General features: G+C 41.5%; 1 protein-coding gene across 11 annotated transcripts in view; it reads right to left on the bottom strand.

Moving 5' to 3' along the window:
• Positions 1–21,297, bottom strand: part of ATG10 (autophagy related 10) — a 295,508-nt gene that overhangs the window by 265,656 nt on the left and 8,555 nt on the right. For all 11 annotated transcript variants that reach the window (XM_062212464.1, XM_062212469.1, XM_062212465.1 and 8 more), the window contains exon 2: positions 12,202–12,321. In XM_062212464.1, coding sequence (XP_062068448.1) covers positions 12,202–12,309 — 108 coding nt within the window. In that variant the 5' untranslated portion in view covers positions 12,310–12,321. The remainder of the gene's footprint in view (positions 1–12,201; positions 12,322–21,297) is intronic.

Consider the following 21,297-nt stretch of genomic DNA (forward strand, 5'->3'; position numbering starts at 1 on the left):
AGGAGGTAAACCAAGTCAGTGAGTATACTCAGTGACAAAAAAGTCTATCAAGGAGCAAAGGATGGCCACTCCTATCAATTGTTGCTGAGATATCAAAGAATTCCCAATGAACTTAGCAGCCTGGGTCACTGTAGGCATTTCGTAATGATATTGAATCTTATGGCTCATTGCACTAAAAAGAAATTTTACTATTTAATGAAAGTTCTAAAACAAAGAGGATTTAAAACACCCATCAATGACCCACTTATTTCAAACAACATATTCCACAATAAAAATGAAACACAACAGAATATATCTACAGAAATAAAAGGCTTGGCTGAAGTCCTTGCAGTTTATATTACTTTAATTCAATTAAACAAATGCAAAAATGACAAGTGCTCACTATGCTAAGCACCAAAGATCAAAAAAAGAGGACAGAGAAACAAAATACAGGCTCTGCTGTGAAGGGGCTCTCAGGCTGCCACGGGCAAGGAAGCACATGCCCAAATAGTGAGCAAGTAGAACCGTGCTGCCGCTGCCAATACAGAACCACGCAGCCCAGAGGAGGGTGCCTCAGCCAGCCTGAGGACGGCGGGGGGCGGTGCTGCCGATCAAGTGCATGACGCTACAGTTTAACCCAAAGCAACATGGGGTGAGAATGGCAAAACCCAGTAACACAAATCACAGGAGGTACTACAGAATTAATAAACACAGGAAAATGGGGTTCAGTGAACTAGTTTCTAGGGAAAATGCAAATTACAACCACCACATGGCCCCAGAAGGCAGGACTTCAAATCCTCTTCTTCAAAAACACAACTATGAAACTAGACAGAACTATTAAAAAATTTTTTTCAGGGATCTGGAAATTGGCAAAAGCAAATAACATATTAAGAAGCAAAATTTGGGTAAGAACAGTGGGGTCTGTGGCATTCCTCTCAGGGTTGCCCCCACTGCTCCCTGGTGGCCAGCATGGTGGATCCACCAGAACCACAGGATTCCCTCCAGAGGGGCTCCAGGGACCTGAATCAGCAGGGGGAAAGAGGCTGCCCCAGAGCAGAGCAGGACAAGGAGCAATCTCACTAGCAAGCCTGAGGCAGCCCTCCCAGTTAGCACAAGTAACCACAAGCAACATAACCAGAAAAGAAACAGGAAATCCTAGAAATTAGGCTCCACAGAGGGGCTTCCTGACCTCTCAGCACAACCCTGGCTGGCTGCCTTCCGCAACATGACAGGGGAACCAAAGAAGCCCAAACTGTCCACACAGTCTGGCTGGCATGGAGGCTGTGCACGGGCACAGCAGACAGTGGAGAAGCCAAAAGAAGTGCAGACCGAACACTGCTTCAGATACGAATGTGCCCTCAACCCACACACAGAGCCATCAGGAAAGGCAGAAGCTTTACTGGCTCCTGCTGTTGAAGGTAACTTCCTCCCCATCAGCAACCAGCAACTAAGCCATGCACAAATGTAATATGGAGGCCGGCGCCGTGGCTTAACAGGCTAATCTTCCGCCTTGCGGCGCCGGCACACCAGGTTCTAGTCCCGGTCGGGGCGCCGGATTCTATTCCGGTTGCCCCTCTTCCAGGCCAGCTCTCTGCTGTGGCCCGGGAAGGCAGTGGAGGATGGCCCAGGTGCTTGGGCCCTGCACCCGCATGGGAGACCGGGGGAAGCACCTGGCTCCTGGCTTCGGATCAGTGCGATGCGCTGGCCGCAGCGGCCATTGGAGGGTGAACCAACGGCAAAAAGGAAGACCTTTCTCTCTGTCTCTCTCACTATCCACTCTGCCTGTCTAAATAAATAAATAAATAAAAATTTAAAAAAAAAAAAAAACACAAATGTAATATGGAGAAAAAGAAGCCAGACTCAAAGAGTCCATCTCTTTTAAACCAGTTTTGTGTGTTTACATAAGGAGCCTGAGTTATATTCTGACATAATGGAGACTCACTAATAGATCTGAACCAGAAAGTAAGGGATTGCACCTGCACTTCCTAAGATAACATCGGTGGGGTGGAAGGCAGGCTGGCTGAGGGCAAGATCTGAAAAAGCAGAATAATGGCCTGAACAAAGACAGTGGTGACGGGCAAGGAGGGCAGAGGCTGTGGTGGTGAGCCAGTGTGCAACATGTTTACAGGTGGGATAAACTATGGAATGACCCAGTAGGTACAGATACTGAGGAGACAGGAATGCAAAACCAGAGCCAGATGGATGGTGGAGCCCTCACCTTAAAACAAAAACAATTCAGATGCAGCAACTGATGTGGAGGGTGAAAAATGAAGGGCTCAGGCTTGGTCATGTTGACTCTGAGGTGTGTAAGTACATAACTTCATGTAAATCCCCAAGTGACACAGGGGTACGGATGGGCTGCAGTGGGCCACAGATCTGCATTCCTGTGCAGCTTAAGCTCGAACTCTGACAGGACCACTGTTACCTTGGTTCTAAGCTTATTTATTTATTTATCTTTATGCAAAAAGAAGAAAATAAGAGGGTGCTGTGTATCTTCAGGAGTATTATGAAAATCAAAAGGATGCTCAAAAGCAAGAATGCACGTGATTGTTGCTATAGTACACAACTTGTCCTAGAAGTTAAAATGAATACAATATGACCATAAGAAAGCCACAAACATTGCAAAATAAACCATATTTTCATTCCATCAGATGACAGGAAAGCTCAAAAGAATTAATCTTAAAACAACTAGAACTAGCAAGAGTGTTTGGTAAGGTAACCAGTTAATAAAAACTACTTAGGAAAATCAGTATCTTCTTTACACATCAGCAATAACCATTACGGAGTAGAAAATCCTCATCAGATTACAGAATTTACAGGCAGAAAATCTTCCTCTCCCTAAATAATGCCACTCTGTAACTAGCTACTCTATCCTGGGCCAACTTAAAGAAATTAACAATGCCTAATGAAGACTTTAAAAAGTGAACACCTACCATGGCCCTAAAAGGCAAGACAATGTTGTGGGTATGTACATAATTTCACTTCAGATTTATATAGGACAAACATTAAAACCCTAACTAGGAAATATACCAACACTTAATTATTTAAATTAAGAGTACAGACATCTAAAATGAAAGCTTATATATAGGGGAATTAACCAAAAAAACTCACAACTGTATTTGAGTCAGAGAATTTGTGACTTTTTTCCCCCTCTATTTTCACCAATTCTCATGATCAGAATACTGTCTGTACCTGGAAACGTTCTCCAAGACTTTGAGAATTAGGAATATTAAGAAAGCATTTTCCTAGTTCAAGCACAAAACTAACTCAAAATAGATCAAAGCGGACTGGCAAATTACCTGACAAAGGGAGAATGCCTCTCCAGTCTGCAAGAGTCAACTGAAATCCAATGGCAACCAAACAAAGGTTGATCAGTCATTAATACCATAAAACAAAAACAAAAACAAACAAAAAACAGGAAAGCAAGCATGGGCAGTGTTCACTATACTACTCAAGAAGACGAGCCTTTGATTCCAGCTTCCTGCTAATGCACACCCTGAGAGGATCCCTGACACCCACAAAGACCTGGACTGAGTTCTCAACTCAGCTCCAGCCTTTGAGGGCCTGGGGAATGAACCAGATGATGTCTCCTCTCTCCCTCTTTCTCTATCTCTCAAATAAATCATAAAAATACACACAAAAAATTTTAAAGAAACAAAGCCTTAACCTACACAATTTAAACAATGTGACCTCACTGGTGAGATGGCCACCACTACAGAGCAAGATATATGATGCCAGTTTTAGGTTATGTCATTCAACACTTCATTCCTGCAACTATGCATGGGAATTGGTGCTCACTCTGCTCGGTGACTGTGGTTTAGTTACCTAAAAAACAAAAATGAGCCATCACACGGAGAGGAGAATTCCATTTCACATGACAATTGTTATTCATTATAAGTGAATAAGTTAGATTCTGATAGATATGCATATACATATATAGGCATATAAATACATATAAAAACTATATTTTATATGTAATATTTACAATAAGTTCATATTATAGAATCAGTCCTTTGACATCTGGGAGATGGATTCCTTCCATTTGAATCAGAAAACCTTAGGGTCAACCCTGGTTTGGGAACTGGCCAGTGTAAAGACAACTGCCCACAGAGCCTTCTGAAACGCACCCTGCCAGCCTGCCCAGTGAGCTCAAACATTACTGGAGAGGCTTGTGTGCTATTATTTGGTAAACTGCTATCATTATTTAAATTTTAATTTATAAATTTGCAAAGATAGCTTTCCTTTCTGAGACTATTTTGATAACCTTTAAAATGGTGCTCCAAAGTATTTAATTCACAAGTGATACAACCTGTTCTTGAAATGATTGCTTAAGATTTGCATATACTTAAGTGACAAATCATAACACTCAATAAATTATGAATGAAAAACTCTAGTGTAACTGACTGGGATTCAATTCTTATTACAAAAACACAGCACACTGCTCCAAGTGCATTTTTCCCCTAATTTCCAAAGATAAACCAAAAAAAAAACAATTTAGTCTCATCAAGAAATGATAAGAATGCAATATATTTCATCTTTATCTAGTGATATTTGGAGCCAGAAATAGTATTTTATTAACTCACAGTTGATGATTTAAACAGATACATCATTACCTGCTCTAAACCCCCCTTAAAACTATTAATAAGGTAATATATAAAAATCTATAAACTAGAATAATAAAAGTTAAGCCAAAATCAGGTGTTTCAAGCCAACATATGCATTCATTTGTTATTCAACAAATAAAGCAATATTGTTCCTAAGGATCCGAGGGTGGTATCTATTTTTTTAATGAGCCTTAAAATTGTCATTAAATTTCAGAAAAGAAATCTAAGCATTTTGTGTATATATAGACTGAAATTTCGAGTACTTAATATTTCACTACTGAAACAAAAAATAATTACTTACACTAGGTTCAATGTATAAGTAACACAAAAATGAATAGGTAAGCAAAGTAAAGTAATTGTATTTAAGGCCTGTGTTTAATTGTTTACTGTCTAATTTGATTATGTTTCTGATAGAAGTACCCAGTTGGGTTTATATATTATCAGCAAAAACAAGACTTGGTGAGAACCAATCTTATCAGATGTACAAGGAAATCATTCTTAATCCTCTTTAACAACGCATTTCAGAAATAAAAGGAATGCAATCTCTTAAAAGAATGAAGCTATGTAATTCAAAAAAAATCACCATCCAACAAAAATTCACCATATATTTTCTTTAGTCCTTTACCTCATAAAATCCTAAATCAAAATTTGTGGAAATAGTGGATAAACCTTGAAGACACTATGCAAAATGAAATGTTATGAAAAGACAAATATCATATGAACATACTTACTTAGATGAGTTACTTTGAGTGATCAAGTTCAGGGAGACAGTAAACAGAAGCGTGGTTGCCGGGAGCTGGGGGTTGGGGGAGGGTTGGGGGAAGGTTCTGGAACTTGATTGCACAACAACATGGAGGTACTTAACCATACTGAACTGGGCACTTAAAAATGGTCAAGATGGTAAATGTGATGTTATGTGCACTTTACTACAATCTAAAAAGCAAATTAAAATTTTTAGAAATAGTATTTAATGTGTCTGGGGTCTTTGTTACAGAGTTTGCTCATTAATTTTGATATATAATAATAAATAAATATGCAGAGTGCACTTGAAGAACCCATAATTTTAAGACATATGGGAGAAAAATAAAGACAGCCAAGTTAATTAAATCGAGATATACCATGTCACTTCATACACGGCACAGATGCTTTACAAGACTCTGTTTCTGGCTATGAGTTGGTAATTGTGGGAGCAAGGTGATGAGCACGAGGGAGTTCATTACAATACCATGTTGACTTTCATAGGCTTGAGATTTTTTCATAATAAGACATTTAGAAACATAGACCACAAATAAATGTGGTATGAAATTCAGCAGGGCAGTGGGAGCTATGGGAAAGGCCATGGTGGGCTTTGTTACTCAGATGGTATGAAAAGATGAAATAAGGCAAAATATGGAGATATTGAAGATTCTATATTTAAAATACGAATTTGATATAATTAGCATGATGATGAAGGGTTTTAAGAAAAGCAATGTGAATCAGCCAGAGGGAAAGAAGACTGGAAGAAAAGGAATCATAAATTCAGTTTAAATTTATATTCAGAATAAAGTGATATTTTAAAAAATTTTCTCTATATGTTAGGAAATAAGCCCTTTCAATAAGCACTTCTTACACTGTAATGGGGGTAATCAAAATATTTCTAGTGTGATATTGTATATATTTAAAATACAATCAAGTGGGTTTAACTGAAGAGAAAGGGGATTAACACAGGGGAGAAGCTTTTTAATTCTTCTTTAAGAATAATGTATAAAATGACCTGGTACTAATTGTATAAAATCTAATTTCAAGAAAGTAGGACATTGTTTTCAGAATCTGCATGTTATCTCTTTCTGTTTCTGCTAGAAAAAAGCAAGAGAAGGAAGCTGAAAACCTGTGGGAAATTATTTTTATTAAGAAATTGTAAATAGTAGAATCACAGAACTGAGATCTACTACTAGAACACACACACACAAAGAAAAACTCTAGAAGGCAAGTTGGTTTGGAATTTTAACATTGCACAAATCCCCAAAAGGGGCTGTTGAATTCAAGATAAACTAAGAACATTTCTAATTAGAAATAAAGCACAGAGAATGTAAGCAAATTGTGGCAAGACAGAGGGAAGTATACACGTACAGAACATGAAAGTAGAGGGAATAATACCAAAATTAAACTCATGTACACACTATTCATATTCAATACACACAAAGATGCTGCCACATTTGCTTCACCTATCCCTGGTTTGGTTTGGTTTTGCTAAAAACTCTTTGCTATCCTTTTATATCTCATTCCATAATTAAATATCCCTTATTGTCTCAAAAAAACAACAAAAATTCCTTTTACAAATGATTTCTTTGAGTCAGGATCCAAATAAGGTTCACATATTTACAATAGGGTATGTCTCTTCAATTTCTGCTAACCTAGACCTAGACCCTGTAAAGTATTGCTTCAACTAGTGCCAGTTTGAGAGCTAACTGTTGCCAGTTCCAAACCAGTTGGGCATTGGTCTATAACTCTTTGTTACAGGTCAACAAGGTCAGGACAACGAAGGGAAGTAGGCAAACAGAGCTTTCATAGCAAGCTGATGCTGGAGATACCTCTAAGGCCTGGGTGGGACCTCCCCCACTGAACCAAGGGGCACTTTCAGACACCCAGTTGGCACTGGAACCACGTACTGGTTGCTGCCAGAATAGGATATTTAAAAAACAGAAACAAAGAACCTGGTCCTCAATCCTGGGTTGAGACACAGACCTCTGGCTTCTTTCTCCTACCACTGACTTTCTAAAGAAACCAGGTCAGTCGTCCTTTAGATGTCTGGATTCTTCTGTTTATTGCCTCTAGTGTTAATTAACTTGGTCCTCTATCACCTGACTTCCATTTTGGGGCACAAACACGTCATAGATGGTACCCTGTGACTCACGTTACAAAACCGTCATGGAAACAGCAAGAGTGAGTACTGGGCTCTGGTGTCGACAGGTCAAGCTCTCCTTGGCAAATTCCTCATCCCTAATTCCTTACCTAATTGTTGAACCCACCAATTAGTGTCACCTTATTCATTTCATTAGGGTTTGAAAGAGAGCAATTTTCTAATTCTACCTGTCTTTCTATGTTTGTTAGATAGGAGGGAGGAGAATCAGCCTATTTGGTTACCATGAAATACAGCTCAGGAAGGATGAACTATACAGGTGGGATAAATGCCTATTTCTTTCCTTTTGATTATCAATTCTGAGATCAAGACACTGATGTCCTCGATACTTCCAATGACACTGAATTAATAGAGTAGATGTTCTCTCTTTTTCTAACAATGTGAATGCTTGGTTCTTAAGAGATTTAATGTTTTTAACAGATTCTAACAATTTCATTCCTCATTATTTATGTTGCACATATTGGCTCATCTTTGACAAGTGGACAAGATCTCACCAACCACTAACCTCTAACTTCCTTACATTCTGGTCAAGTCAACAAGTTAACTCAGACTCACCTTGTATACTTCCTCCTTCAGACTTAGAATTAGCCATTCCTCCAAAAATCTCTGCTTCCTTTTTGTGGAGGAAGGTACTTAAAATAAATCACAATCTGGGCACTTCAATAAACAAAACTTAAAAATATGTCACTTGAATTCTTATTGATACTTCCAATATAGAGTTAATATTACAGGATTTCTATCTAACATCTTCGGTTTAAATTGATCACTTTTATCTTACACTGTAAATCTTGCCTCATGACATTAATCTAAGTACTTGTTTGCACTGTTGCAAAATAGGCATTAAATAATCGCAAAATATACAATACTAATAGTATACTAACAGACTACTAAGAATGATGTTTAAGATTTCTTTATAGCACTATTTATTCTTCAGTTACATCCCAGTAAGAATGTAAAAAGAAAATACTGTGTTTAGAGCAAGCGCTTAGTCTGGTAGTTAAAACTCTGGTTACGATGCTCATATCCCGCCGGCGCCGCAGCTCAATAGGCTAATCCTCTGCCTGCGGCACCGGCACACCGGGTTCTAGTCCCGGTCGGGGCACCGGATTCTGTCCCAGTTGCCCCCCTTTCAGGCCAGCTCTCTGCTATGGCCCGGGAGTGCAGTGGAGGATGGCCCAAGTCCTTGGGCCCTGCACCCCATGGGAGACCAGGAGAAGCACCTGGCTCCTGGCTTAGGATCAGCGCAGCATGCCGGCCGCAGTGGCCATTGGAGGGTGAACCAATGGCAAAGGCAGACCTTTCTCTCCTCTCTCTCACTATCCACTCTGCCTATCAAAAAAAAAAAAAAAAAAAAAAAAAAGATGTTCATATCCCATATCAGAGTATCGGGTTCAATTCCCAGCTCTGGTTCCTTATTCCAACCAGCTTCCTGCTAATGGAGACCCTGGGATGCAGCAATAGCTCAAAGTAGTTGGGTCCCTGCCACCCACGTATTAGAGATGGGTTGAGTTTCAGGCTCCTGGCTCAATACTGATCCTATCCCAGCTGTTGTGGGCATTACTGAGAACTGGCCATACAGAGCCCACACATCATATGTCACCAATATGTTTGATTTAGTCTTCCTGATGTTTGGAAAACATCTTTTAGAATTAGCTGCCAACATTTAAACATTGAGAAAACTCTCCTCTCAAATCTGAACTCTGTCCTTCTTTTGAAATATCAAAAGATCTATTAACATATGGTCCTGTGTTTCCAGCTTGGCTTTGAGCTAAGCTCTCTGGGCAGCCACAGACCACAAGACTTGGTCTCCACCCTGTTCATCCCTGGCAGCTTCGTCCACCTACATTATCACTCTGGTCTCCACAGATGTTGGAGTTTGCAGTCCATGCCCTAGGGTGGAAAGACTTTTCTCTGAAGGATATTTTTCTTTGTTCTGAAACTATCCATGGCATCACTTCCACCTGAAAAAAAACTGTCTTGGCCGGCGCCGCGGCTCACTAGGCTAATCCTCCGCCTTGCGGCGCCGGCACACCAGGTTCGAGTCCCGGTCGGGGCACTGATCCTGTCCCGGTTGCCCCTCTTCCAGGCCAGCTCTCTGCTGTGGCCAGGGAGTGCAGTGGAGGATGGCCCAAGTGCTTGGGCCCTGCACCCCATGGGAGACCAGGAGAAGCACCTGGCTCCTGCCATTGGATCAGCGCAGTGCACAGGCCGCAGCACGCCTACCACGGCGGCCATTGGAGGGTGAACCAATGGCAAAAAGAAGACCTTTCTCTCTGTCTCTCTCTCACTGTCCACTCTGCCTGTCAAAAATAAAAAAATTAAAAAAAAAAAAGAAAAGAACTGTCTTTAATTCAGGGCCTAAATCTCTCCAGAAAGAGCAAGGAACCTTTCTAAGTCAGCAGCCAGCAGTAGCAAACAAAAGGCAATACTTGGCTCTATCTCTCATGGGACAGACCAACAACAAAAACAAATCCTGCAAACTGGTTCTTGAGACATTTATTTAAAATTTCACTGAAAAAAATCCTGAGATATAATTTCCTTCCTCAAGACCTGCTGCAGTCCCTGCCCACACCCTGTCACAAAGACATACATAGATAGTCCCAGCTCCCCTCTAACCAATTCTTTCCTCATCCTTGGAGGTCACTCAAATGATTATAGGAACTTCATCACCCTCCCTCCAGCTTAAGATAAAAGAAACTCTCCTTTTTAATTTTTTTTTTAGTGTTTCATTCATTTATTGTTCAAAAGGAAGAGTGACAGAGAGAGAGAAGGAGAGAGAGAGACACACACACGCAGATCTATCTTCCATCCACTGGTTTACTCCCCCAAATGGCTGCAACAGCTAGGGCTGAGCAAGGCTAAAACCAGGATACAGGAAGTCCATCTGGGTCTCCCACACAGATGTCAGGGGACCAGGGGCATTAGCAGGGAGCTTGATCAGCAGTGGAGTAGCTGGGAGTCAAACTGGTGCTCTGATACAGGATGTAAGCATCCCAAGCAGTGGCCTGATCCCACAACACCACAACACCACAACACTGGCCCCTCATTTAAAAAAAAAAAAAAAAAAGTAGCATAGAGGGAAGATTCCCAAGGAATAACCACACAAATTATTAAAGGTCAAAAGGCACAGAAAACCTAAAGTCAGGCTCAAGACAGGAAATCTGATACTACCACTGCTATCACTACTTAATATTTTTCTAGTCAGTGCATAAAATAATAGACACAAAGAAGGTAACAACCACAGCAAAAGTTTTCATTTGCAGATGACCTCACAGTGCCCTTTGAGGCTCAAGAGACACAGGGGAAATGCCAGCGACTCACAGCAAAACTGAGTAAGGAGACAGAACGGTCAGCCATTTACTGTGTAAAAATCAACAGAGCTTCTCTATATCAGCAATAACAGAAGAAATGAGTCAACTGAAAATTCAAACACAAGAGCTAGCAGAAGTATAAAGGACCCAGGAACAAGATTAATAAAAGGTGCCAGTAAAGCCCATTTTCCTGCACAGGGAGACTGCCACAGGGCTTACAGACTGGCCCAATCACTGTCTGCACAGTGGGGTTGGAATCTACCACAGGCAGTTGACCTTCCACCTCTGGACCCTCCATGAGCCACTCTGCCAAAGCTGCACTGGCAAATCAACCAAGAGGGCACCATGGCTTCTCTCCCTGGGGACATATGGACCCAACCAAGACATCTCTGTGGCCCAGTTCTGAGTAACAGGAACCAGTTCAAAACCGTTCAAGTTTCTCAGGGTGCATAAAAGAAACAGAACCAGTAGAGAAATCAGAACTCTTGACTTTTTAAGAATCTGGGGCTTGTGCTGTGGTGTAGTGGGCTAAGCCCCAGCCTGTGCACCAGCATCCCATACGAGTGCCGGTTTGTGTCCCAGCTGTTCCTCTTCTGATCCAGCTCTCTATTATGGCCTGGGAAATCAGAAGATGGCCCAAGTCCTTGGGTCCTTACACCCATGTGGGAGACCCAGAAGAAGTTCCTGGTTCCTGGCTTCAGATTGACTAAGCTCCAGCCATTGCAGCCATTTGGGTAGTGAACCAGCAGATGGAAGATCTTTCTCTCTGTCTCTGCCTCTCTCTGTAACTGTACCTCTCAAGTAAATAAATTTTTTTTGAAAAATCAGATAAAATGCCAAGGAAAAAAACATAATCTTTAAGAAAGGATTTTAAGGAACTCTGGGCATCAAACTTTATTCACTGAATTTGTGGAAGAAGGTGAGTGCCTAGGCTTTTCACATTATTCCTTAATGGAACCCAAAGAGAACAGGTTTTGGAATGTGTATACATTCCTAAGTTTCCCTGAATACAATCTTCAGCATTTGGGAGTCCATGGCTGTCTGACTAAACCTGATCCCAGCATTATCTTTTTTCTCTCTCTGGACAAAAGTGATTTCCTAAGAAAATAATGTAGGCAAGTAGACCACCGAAGCTCTGTCTACATTCAGATGTTAATAGACCAAGCATTCTTTTTAAATTAAGCAAGTAACCTCCAGACTTTTTTAGATAATACCTCATTAGCCTAATAACAAGAAGTATATAGAATTGAAGTATAAACTGGACATCTGTTTCAAAAATGCTTCAATTTAAACCTTTTATTAAATCAAACCAGCTTTCATACCTCCGTTTCAATTAGTGAGGTTTTACATGGTGGGGCAGGGAAGAACGCCCTCCATTGAAATAGGACATAAAAATGTCTGTCCTTACCTTAGACATTCTCCATTCCCATCCATCGCCTATCAGTTGTGAATGTTTGATGAATTCTGCACAACAATGCTGGAATGCTTTCTCCCCAAAGAACTCATCTTGTTCCATGTCAAAGGATAACTGCAGTATAAAAACAGTATTAGCTTCAGCTCCAGAATAAATATTGAAAACAATTCTAATTGTCTTACTTCTTTAAACATACCAAATTTGGAGATGTAGAATGGAAGATAGCCTCAGTACCATTTCCATCTTTCTCACCCAATCCTCATTTTTAAAATCACACATCAAGAAAAATGTGATCAACATGAAAACCCCAAAACTACATTCATAATTTTTTATAATGAAGACAGTATAAATCCTTGCTGTTATACTTTAGTAGGATCTGTGTTTAATGAAAAGTTTAGCTTGTTCATAAATTAATCTAAAGAGTTTAATTTTATTTCACTTCTTGCCTGGAAGCAATCTCCTTAGAACTTCCATCTCCACCTCTACCTTGGCTCTTAACACTGATAGTTTAACACTGACTAGTGGAACTAAGCTAGTCTTCACACTTTAATAGAAAGTTCAACTTACCAACAAATGATGTCCTACAACCTGAAATTATTTTTTCAAGGTATAAGCCGGTAATCACCTAATAACCTACTTTATCAAATCTACAAATGTGAAATCTCAAGAAATACACTTTTATTTGTTATACAAATCTGTCTAAAACATGAAGCATTCTTTATGCAATGAGAATTTTGGAGCAGGAAGGGAACACAGGCCATGCAATCCTGTCAGTGATGAGTCAGATCAAGTGAATTCCCATGTTCTCCTCACTGGTGACAAACATTATCAAGGCTATCGTCCATCATGTCAGACCTTGCGCTGGACACTTCACATCCTCAGCTAATCCTCACACAATCCAAAGCGGGTTGCTGCCCCCATTTCTCAATGAAAAAAAAAAGAGTGCGATCTGCTCAAGAATACACACAAAAGGGTTCAAACCTCTATTTTGTTCCAAGGCAATGACTTATCTGTCCCAGCTGAGTCCCAAACCAGTGTTCTGATTATTCCAACGTAGTAGCATGACCGACATGACAATCTGTTCATACATCTCACAAATACATCCTGAATATCTACTTAGTAGTAGATACTATGCAGAAGGAAAGATCAGATAAACAAAAATGAAAAAACACATAGTCCCTACCTTCGAGAGAGTTCATACTCTAAAAAGGGGAGAGGTTAAGTGAGGAAAATAACTACAGGAGAAACTCTTTTAACCAACTTCCATCCAACAGCACGCCAGATAAATCAACACAATGTCCACTCCCTCTGTACAATACTGGTTGATGTCTACAGCATACTGATCACATGGCACCTCTGCTCCAAGCAGTTGAATGAACTCATAAACCATATCCTTATATCAGAAATTATACACTTCAATTAAGCATTAAACAAAAAGAAAGACAAGTGTTATTTCTATGATTGAATGCCTTGGAAAAGACATGATAAAGGTGAATCTCTATAAGAAAAACAAACTGCTACAGAACTAGGAAAGGACAGTGCTCCTGAAAGGATTTGAGGGTGGGGTGAGTCACACACCAGAACTCTGCACTCAAATTGCTGCATAAGTGGCTTGCTTTTTTTTTTTTTTTTTCATTTAAACCAAAACTAGAAATCTAGAGGGTCCATTCTGGGTGCAGCTTAATCAAGAATGAACAATGAATTCCAATCAAGTATCCACACTCCAAAGAAAATGCCTTGGTCATCACTTAAAAATTGGAAAATGAATGTATTTAAGTTGAATTTAAATATTTATAGTAGGCTTTTTTTTTTAACTCCAGCTTTTCCAATTAACTGCTCAACTACCAGTTCCAATAGCACTGGGAAACAGGGCTTCAAGATGGTATGAACAGGCACAAGGAATGGAAGTGGAAGTGAATCTTGAAATTAGGTAGGAGTTTTTGCTTGGTAAATCATCATCAGATAAAACTAGGGGCTGGAACAGTGCTCCAAACCAGGAGAACAGTGTGAATCAAGTCAAATGAGGGTGCAGAGAATAAGAAGTCTGGTGTCACCGAAACATGAGGCAGGAAGTTAGGAAGACGGGGAAATGGTGGAATCATACTCAAGTTAAACCCCACCTGCCCTCACTAGTGGAGTAGAAATGGATGGGAAGGGGGCCAGTGCTGTGTCGCAGCAGGTTAAAGCCCTGGCCTGAGGCGGCAGCATCCCATATGGGCGCCGGTTCTAGTCCCAGCTGCTCCTCTTCCAATCCAGCTCTCTGTTGTGGCCCGGGAAAGCAGTGGAAGATGGCCCAAGTCCTTGGGCCCCTGCACCTGCATGGGAGACCCAGAAGAAGCTCCTGACTCCTGGCTTCAGATCGCTGCAGATCTGGCCATTGAGGCCATCTGGGGAGTGAACCAGCAGATGGAAGACCTCTCTGTCTCTACCTCTCTCTGTAACTCTTTCAAATAAATAAAATAAATCTTAAAAAAGAAAAAAGAAAGAAAGAAATGGATGGGAAGGGCCTCAAAGACACAAGAGAGCAATGCAGTTCCTCAAAAGAGGCTTGGGTGTCCTTGCAAGGGTGTGGAACCACTACTGTAGGAAATGGAGAACCTGTGTTGAAAGCTGAAGGGGCTGGGAGGAGGATAGATTTGAAGGACAGCAGCCTGAGGCAGGGAGAAGAGTTAAAAGCTGTTTGCAGTGTCTGCCTCAGAGGTCAGGAGGGTCTGAAGCCAGGCAAGGAAAAAGAAAGAACACAGGTCTTGGGCGAAGGGGAGAAGCCAAGACCAACTTAGAGAGTTAGAAGTTATCTCTAAAGCCACAACTGAAAGCATGAGGGTGCCTATCGATTCTTCCCATGGCTTCCCGTGTCTCTTGACACTTTACACTCCATTTCCTGTGTATCAGTCCGTTTGTTTATTTGTGGGAAAGAATCCATAATTTTCAACAGATTGTTTAAAGGTCATAAGGAAAAGTCAAGAACCTCTGTGTATAGGGAAGGGCAGAGGTGGAGAGAAACCTGCAGAACAGAAGCAGTTAAGCCAGCTGTGAAGGAACAGGAACCAAGAGAACCAGAGGACAGAGTCAACCATGAGCAGGTGGTCCTAGAAAGGGTGGTATTACAGAGTCCAGTGTGGGGTTCAAGAGAGCAGAGAATAGCACACAGACATCCAACAGTGTCACAAGTGGCTCACTAAGGAGAGGACTGAAAATATCCATGAACTTGACAGCAGTCAATGAGGCCCTTAGTGGGCAGTGTTGGCAGCATGGAGAGAGAAGTCATGTTGCAGAGTGCTAAGGAGAAAACCCAAAGTGAAGAAATGAAGACGACATTGCTGACTACTTTTTCAAAAAGTTTGGTTGAAAGTAGATACAAACCAGTAACAGAATGGGCACACAGGCTTCAGGCAGGACACTATTTTTTTTACGAGACCTCTGAAAGAGTCATGTGCCACACGACGCTTTGGTCAAGGATGGACCACATACAAAATGGTGGCCTGGCAACAGAATAGGGCTGAAAAACTCCTGTCACCTAGTGATGTCACAGTCATTGTACCGTCATATGGAATGCACTGCTCATATGTTTGTGGTGATGCTGGTGTCCACACACCTACTACACTGCCGTTGTTTAAAAGTATAGCACATGCAGTCTGTCCAGTCCATAATGCTGGACAATTACAATAAACACTTATGCTACTGGTTTACAGTCTGACTGTATTAACCTTTATCATTACAGGGTACTACTTATAAAAACGTTACTATAACATAGTCTCAGGCAGCTCCTTCAGGTGTCCAGAAGGTGGCTTTGGTATCACAGGAGATGACAGCTCCATGCGTGTTACTGCTCCTGACCACCTTCCAGTGGGACAAGATGTGCAAGTGAGGACAGTGATATTGATTGATGAGCATGACCCTGTGCAGGCCTGAGCTAATGTGTGTTTGTGTCTTTGTTCCCAACAATAAACTTTAGAAAGTAAAAAAATTAAAAACATAAAAGCTTATAGGGGGCCGGTGCTGTGGCATAGCAAGTGAAGCCACGGCCTGCAGTTCCATCATCCCATACGGGTGCCAGTTCAAGTCCCAGCTGCTCCACTTCCAATCCAGCTCCCTGCTATGGCCTGGAAAAACAGCATTAGATGGCCTAAGTCCTTGGGCCCCTGTACCCGTGTGGGAGACCCAGAGGAAGCTACTGGCTCCTGGCTTCAGACTGGCCCAGCTCCAGCTATTGCGGTCATTTGGGGAGTAAACCAGCGGATGGAAGACCTCTCTGTCTCTCTCTGCCTCTCTGTAACTCTGCCTTCCAAATATTTACATCTTTAAAAAATTAAAAAGCTTATAGGATAAGAGTATATTTAAAAAGTTTGTATAGCTCCACAGTGTTTGTGTTCTAAGCTTCTATTACAAGAGATGCAAAAAGTCTTAAAAACTCCAGTTCTCCATCTTTTATACCATATTTTATCTGTACTCTGTGTTTAGATACCTATAATATTATCATTGTATAACAACTGCCTACAACTTGCAGTCCAGTATGCTGCTGTACAAGTTTATAGCACCAGAGCAAAGGGTTTTCCGCATAGCTATGCAATCTAGGTATGTGTAGACTTACCAGAATGCTGGAACAGAGCTGCTTCTCTTCCCGTAAGAAAAGAATTTCAGAGTGAGACAGAGATGGGCAGTGAGCAAGCTAGTGAGGTTTAATGAAGAAAAAACACATGGCAGGCCAAGTGGGCATCTCAGCCAAGGACCAAGACCCCAATCTGCATTCAGACTGGAATCTGAATCTGGGATATTGCTCGGCTGAGAGCTTCCTGGGGCATGGAATGTATGAAGTTCCTCCTGGCGCTTTATCAGTACAGTGCTATTGCACCAAACAGCACCCCCGGTGCAGGGCTAGGAAGAGTTCCTTAGACGTTATCAGAGGACATCTGGGACCCACCTACAAAGTCACTGGACACAGCCATGTAGTGTGTAAATGCTAGGCTGCTTCCAAGGCATGCTTCTATGTCGCTGTCTCATTCAACCACACAGCTTCCTGTTTCTGTTCCTTGGTCCCTCTCACAGATGTAGACTAATGCCTGTCTTCCTACCACGCAAGTACACTTCATGATGCTCACAATGATGAAATCGCCTAACAACACATTTCTCAGAATGCATCCCCATCATTAAAAGATGCACCATTTAAGTAGGTGCTTAAACCAGACAAAGGGGTGGGAGAGAGGGTAAGTTAAAAACAGCAAAGAGAAAAAGTGACTGATCAAGCAATAACGTAAAGGGCTTGGGAGGGAATGCAGTCAATAGCACAGGATACATCCGAACAATACAAACCCATTCTCCTGCAAGGAAAGACAAGACACTTGAGAACCACTAGAAAATGTAGAGAAGTCTCTGGAAGAAGACCCACTGCTAAAGAAGAGGGAGTCACAGGATACTCTGGGGCAGGGCAGGACAAGATGAGCTGCAGAGATCGAGGAGGGTGGTGGAAGCAGAGTGTGGGAGAAACCTAGTGTGGAACTGGAATTGCTGGTGACAGAAATGAGAGAGCAGCATGCAAGGAAAAGCAGATGGAGGTCTCATTAAAACTGAAACTCCAGCAAGGCTGGCGACCCTGGATGTGTAGTGCAACGCTCTGGGAGCTGTTGTGGTAGTGGTCATTGTGCTCAGTACTCTTTGTGTGGAGACCAGCACAAAAGAAGCCTGCATGAGCCCAGCACTGTGGCATAGCGGGTAGGGCCGATGCCTGCAGTGCCAGCATCCCATGTGGGCACCGGTTCAAGTCCCGGCTCCTCCACTTCCAATCCAGCTCTCTGATGTCGCCTGGGAAAGCAGTGGAGGATGGCCCAAGTCCCTGGGCCCCTGCACCCACGTGGGAGACCTGGAGGAAGCTCCTGGCCCCTGGCTTCAGATTAGCATAGCTCCAACTGTTGTGGCCATTGGGGAGTGGACTGGCAGATGGAAGACCTCCATCTGCCTCTCCTTCTCTCTTTGTGTAACTCTTTCAGGTAAATAAATAAACCTTTAAAAAAAAAAAAAAAAAAGATGCCTGCACGACCCAAAGCTGAGTTTTTGCTGAGCTGATTTGGTGAAGGATTAGCATGTAAAAGGGAGTAGAAAATGCAAGTGACAAGGGCTCAGCAGTTCAGGTCTTGTAAGAAAGGAAGAGAAGCAAGGGAAAGCTAAAGGGGTTGGGAAAACACAGAGACATCAAGGACTATAAAATATCAAAAAGTGTTAAGACCGGTACTGAAAGGAGGGAGATGAAGCAATGGAAAGAACGTGAGATTTTAGAAAGCGATGACGTCTCGGCTATGGTCACACAGGTGAGTATACAAAGTAGCGTGGAGGTATTACTGGAGCTCAGGAAGGTTCTAAAATGAGGCTTAGATTCCTTATCAAGATGGTACTAATGGCAGCTACTACCACTGGACAAGGACAGGACCAGAGAAACACCTACTCACAACAGCTGAAAGAACTGAATCACATGAGCCTCCAAGGAACAGAACTGTTCACATGAGGCTAGAGAAGCAGGGACCCGACTCTGGCTCCAGGGAGGTGAGGACACCCAGAGATCTCCACTCCCTAAGTCTTGTGGGGCAGAGAAAATGATGGATTCCATTCCAGGGGCTTCTCTACTTTTTTTTTTTTTTTTAAAGTCAATTTCCTCTGAATCTAGTCAGTGAAAGCGCTGATTTGTGAAGCTTCCAGTGGGAAGACTGATCTACAATGCGTTCATTGCTCATCTCAACCGGAGCACTATCAACTCAGGGCCACCCAACGCTTTGACCTGGGAGCACTTTTCAACAACGTACTCCACAGGATGTAGTAGCACAGGAAATAGTGGGTTAACGATCTGGGTAAGTTCCTTTCCTATAGATGCCTCCTAAGATCACAGTGTAAATTGGGGTGAAAAGGCCTGGGAAGAGCAAGCATCACGCATGGTGTGTGATTACAGACCACTGGTTATCAAAGGATAGAGCATCGGCAGTTAGAGCTCCAGGCTGCACACAGGTTTCTGGTTACAAAAGGTGCTCAGTGCAGACACAGACTGAGAAAGTAACGTCCACGAAAATGCTAAAAGGAAGTGCAGGGGCCAACCAAGCAAAAGGAGAAAGCCTAATGTAACAGAAGGCGCAAAACTCTGACTCTAAGAGGAAGTCTGATATCTGAAGAATTCTCCTTTGAGGAAACAGAGGCGGAGAGGTGCACAGGGAGAACTACTGTTGAAGGCCTTGTGGCCTGAGGGCTCAAAAGAGTTTTGAAAGTGAGAGTGAACTGATGGGATTTGCAGTCCGGCTTCCAGTAGAGACTGCAATCTTGCCTAAGTGGATGAAGTCAGTTAAAAGGTTCTTACGGTAATCTGAGAGACAGACACAATGATGCGACACAGTCCAGATATGGGCAGGAGGAAGGAATTCAAAAAGACCTTTTGATAGTAGACTCATTACAACTGACAGAGTTTGGCACATGCAGGAAAAGGAAAAGCAAAGACTCAAGAATGAGTCCAAGCTTTCTGCCTTCTGCTGGTGGTGCATGGACTGACAGACACAGTGAAACCTGGAAGAACAGCAGTTTGGGGGAGACAGAGGGGTTTCCTTTAGCCATACTGAATCTGAAATGTCTGTACAACACCCAGATGAAGAGGTCCAGCAGGCATTTTGAGGTGAGTCTTGAATTCACAAGAAGAGAGACACCTGCTATGAAAATATCAGTTCTGTACCAAGTATACCTAGATGGTAATCCACATGTCATCACTCAGCACTGAAGGAGAAGGTACAGAATCACAGTAGGTAGAGAAGACTGAAACGGAGAAGTGAAGGAAATCACTTTCCCAGTTATTCAACAGACCACACATACCAAAAGATAGTAACTCAAAGAAAAGTTGGCTCTTTCACAAAAAATACTAATGTACTTGAGAATTTTTTTACATTCCAAATAAACTCTTAATTACAAAATTGAACAAGTAAAAACACTCCATTCCCTAAGCCCTCCAGTTACACAAGATTCACTTAACTATTGAATATGTTAGTTAAAACATAAAATTTCACTCAACAGCCAAACTTTACCTAATTAACAGCATTTGCTATCAGCAAGATTTGAACATCAAAATTCTAATTGCTATTTGGTTGAATACTTGTAAAATTATCCAAAGACTGGCCTTTGCTAACGGATGTTATATACAATGATGTAACCACTCATAGCTTGATTACAAAATCAGGAACATTTACTGTATTAAAAAGATATCCATCTCAATATGAACCATCATAACAACTCATATTGAAATAGCACTGAATAACTGTTTCATTGCTTAAGTAAGAATATTTCAACTAATTATAAAAAAATGAAAATACAATCCAATCAACATTTTTAGACACACTTTTTAAGTTGTCATAATCTGGCCTTCTACCAAGTTCATTGCTTATTAGAAAAAAAAATTTGAATCTTACAATATCCTAATATGAGATGGATGGAAATATAGTCAAAAATAGAAAAATCACAACTGAAGATTATCAAGCAATAATGGCAAAAATAATCCTTACTTTACAAATGAAAACCTGTAGGTATGTGAACTGCCTGCTTCCAGACAAGAGATCTTAACTAAAGTCAGACTAGAGGTGACAACGGAACACAATGAACCTCTCGTTTCCAATTAGAGCCAAAAGACAGAAATGAGTCAGAGCTCCTCATGCCATAAAGAATAAGTTGTTAATACATCTACTTGGCTCGGTTGAACAGCTGTTTTTTCTTTTTTCTTCTTTTTTTTTTAAATTTTCAATCAAAATCTTTTTTCACTTGTCTCAGCAGAGACCAGAACTGGTAAGATAAAATACTTCTTCCCCATCAAAAGAGACTAGTATTTCCAAACAACAGTCAGCCTAGACAGTGAGAAGCAGCATATGCTGCTGCTATTCAAATACAACTTTTCATTAAATCAGCCCCAGTGAATTCTTTTTAATGTTTATTTTTATTTACTTAAAAGGTGAAGTTTCAGAGGGAGAGACAGAGACAGAGATCTTCTATCCACTGATTTACTCCTCAAATGCCTACAACAGCCAGGGCTGGGTCAGAACAAAGCCAGGAGCTGGGAACTCAATCCTGGTCTTCCACATA

The sequence above is a fragment of the Lepus europaeus genome, chromosome 15, assembly GCF_033115175.1.
Source record: "Lepus europaeus isolate LE1 chromosome 15, mLepTim1.pri, whole genome shotgun sequence".
NCBI classification, from domain to species: Eukaryota; Metazoa; Chordata; class Mammalia; order Lagomorpha; family Leporidae; genus Lepus; species Lepus europaeus.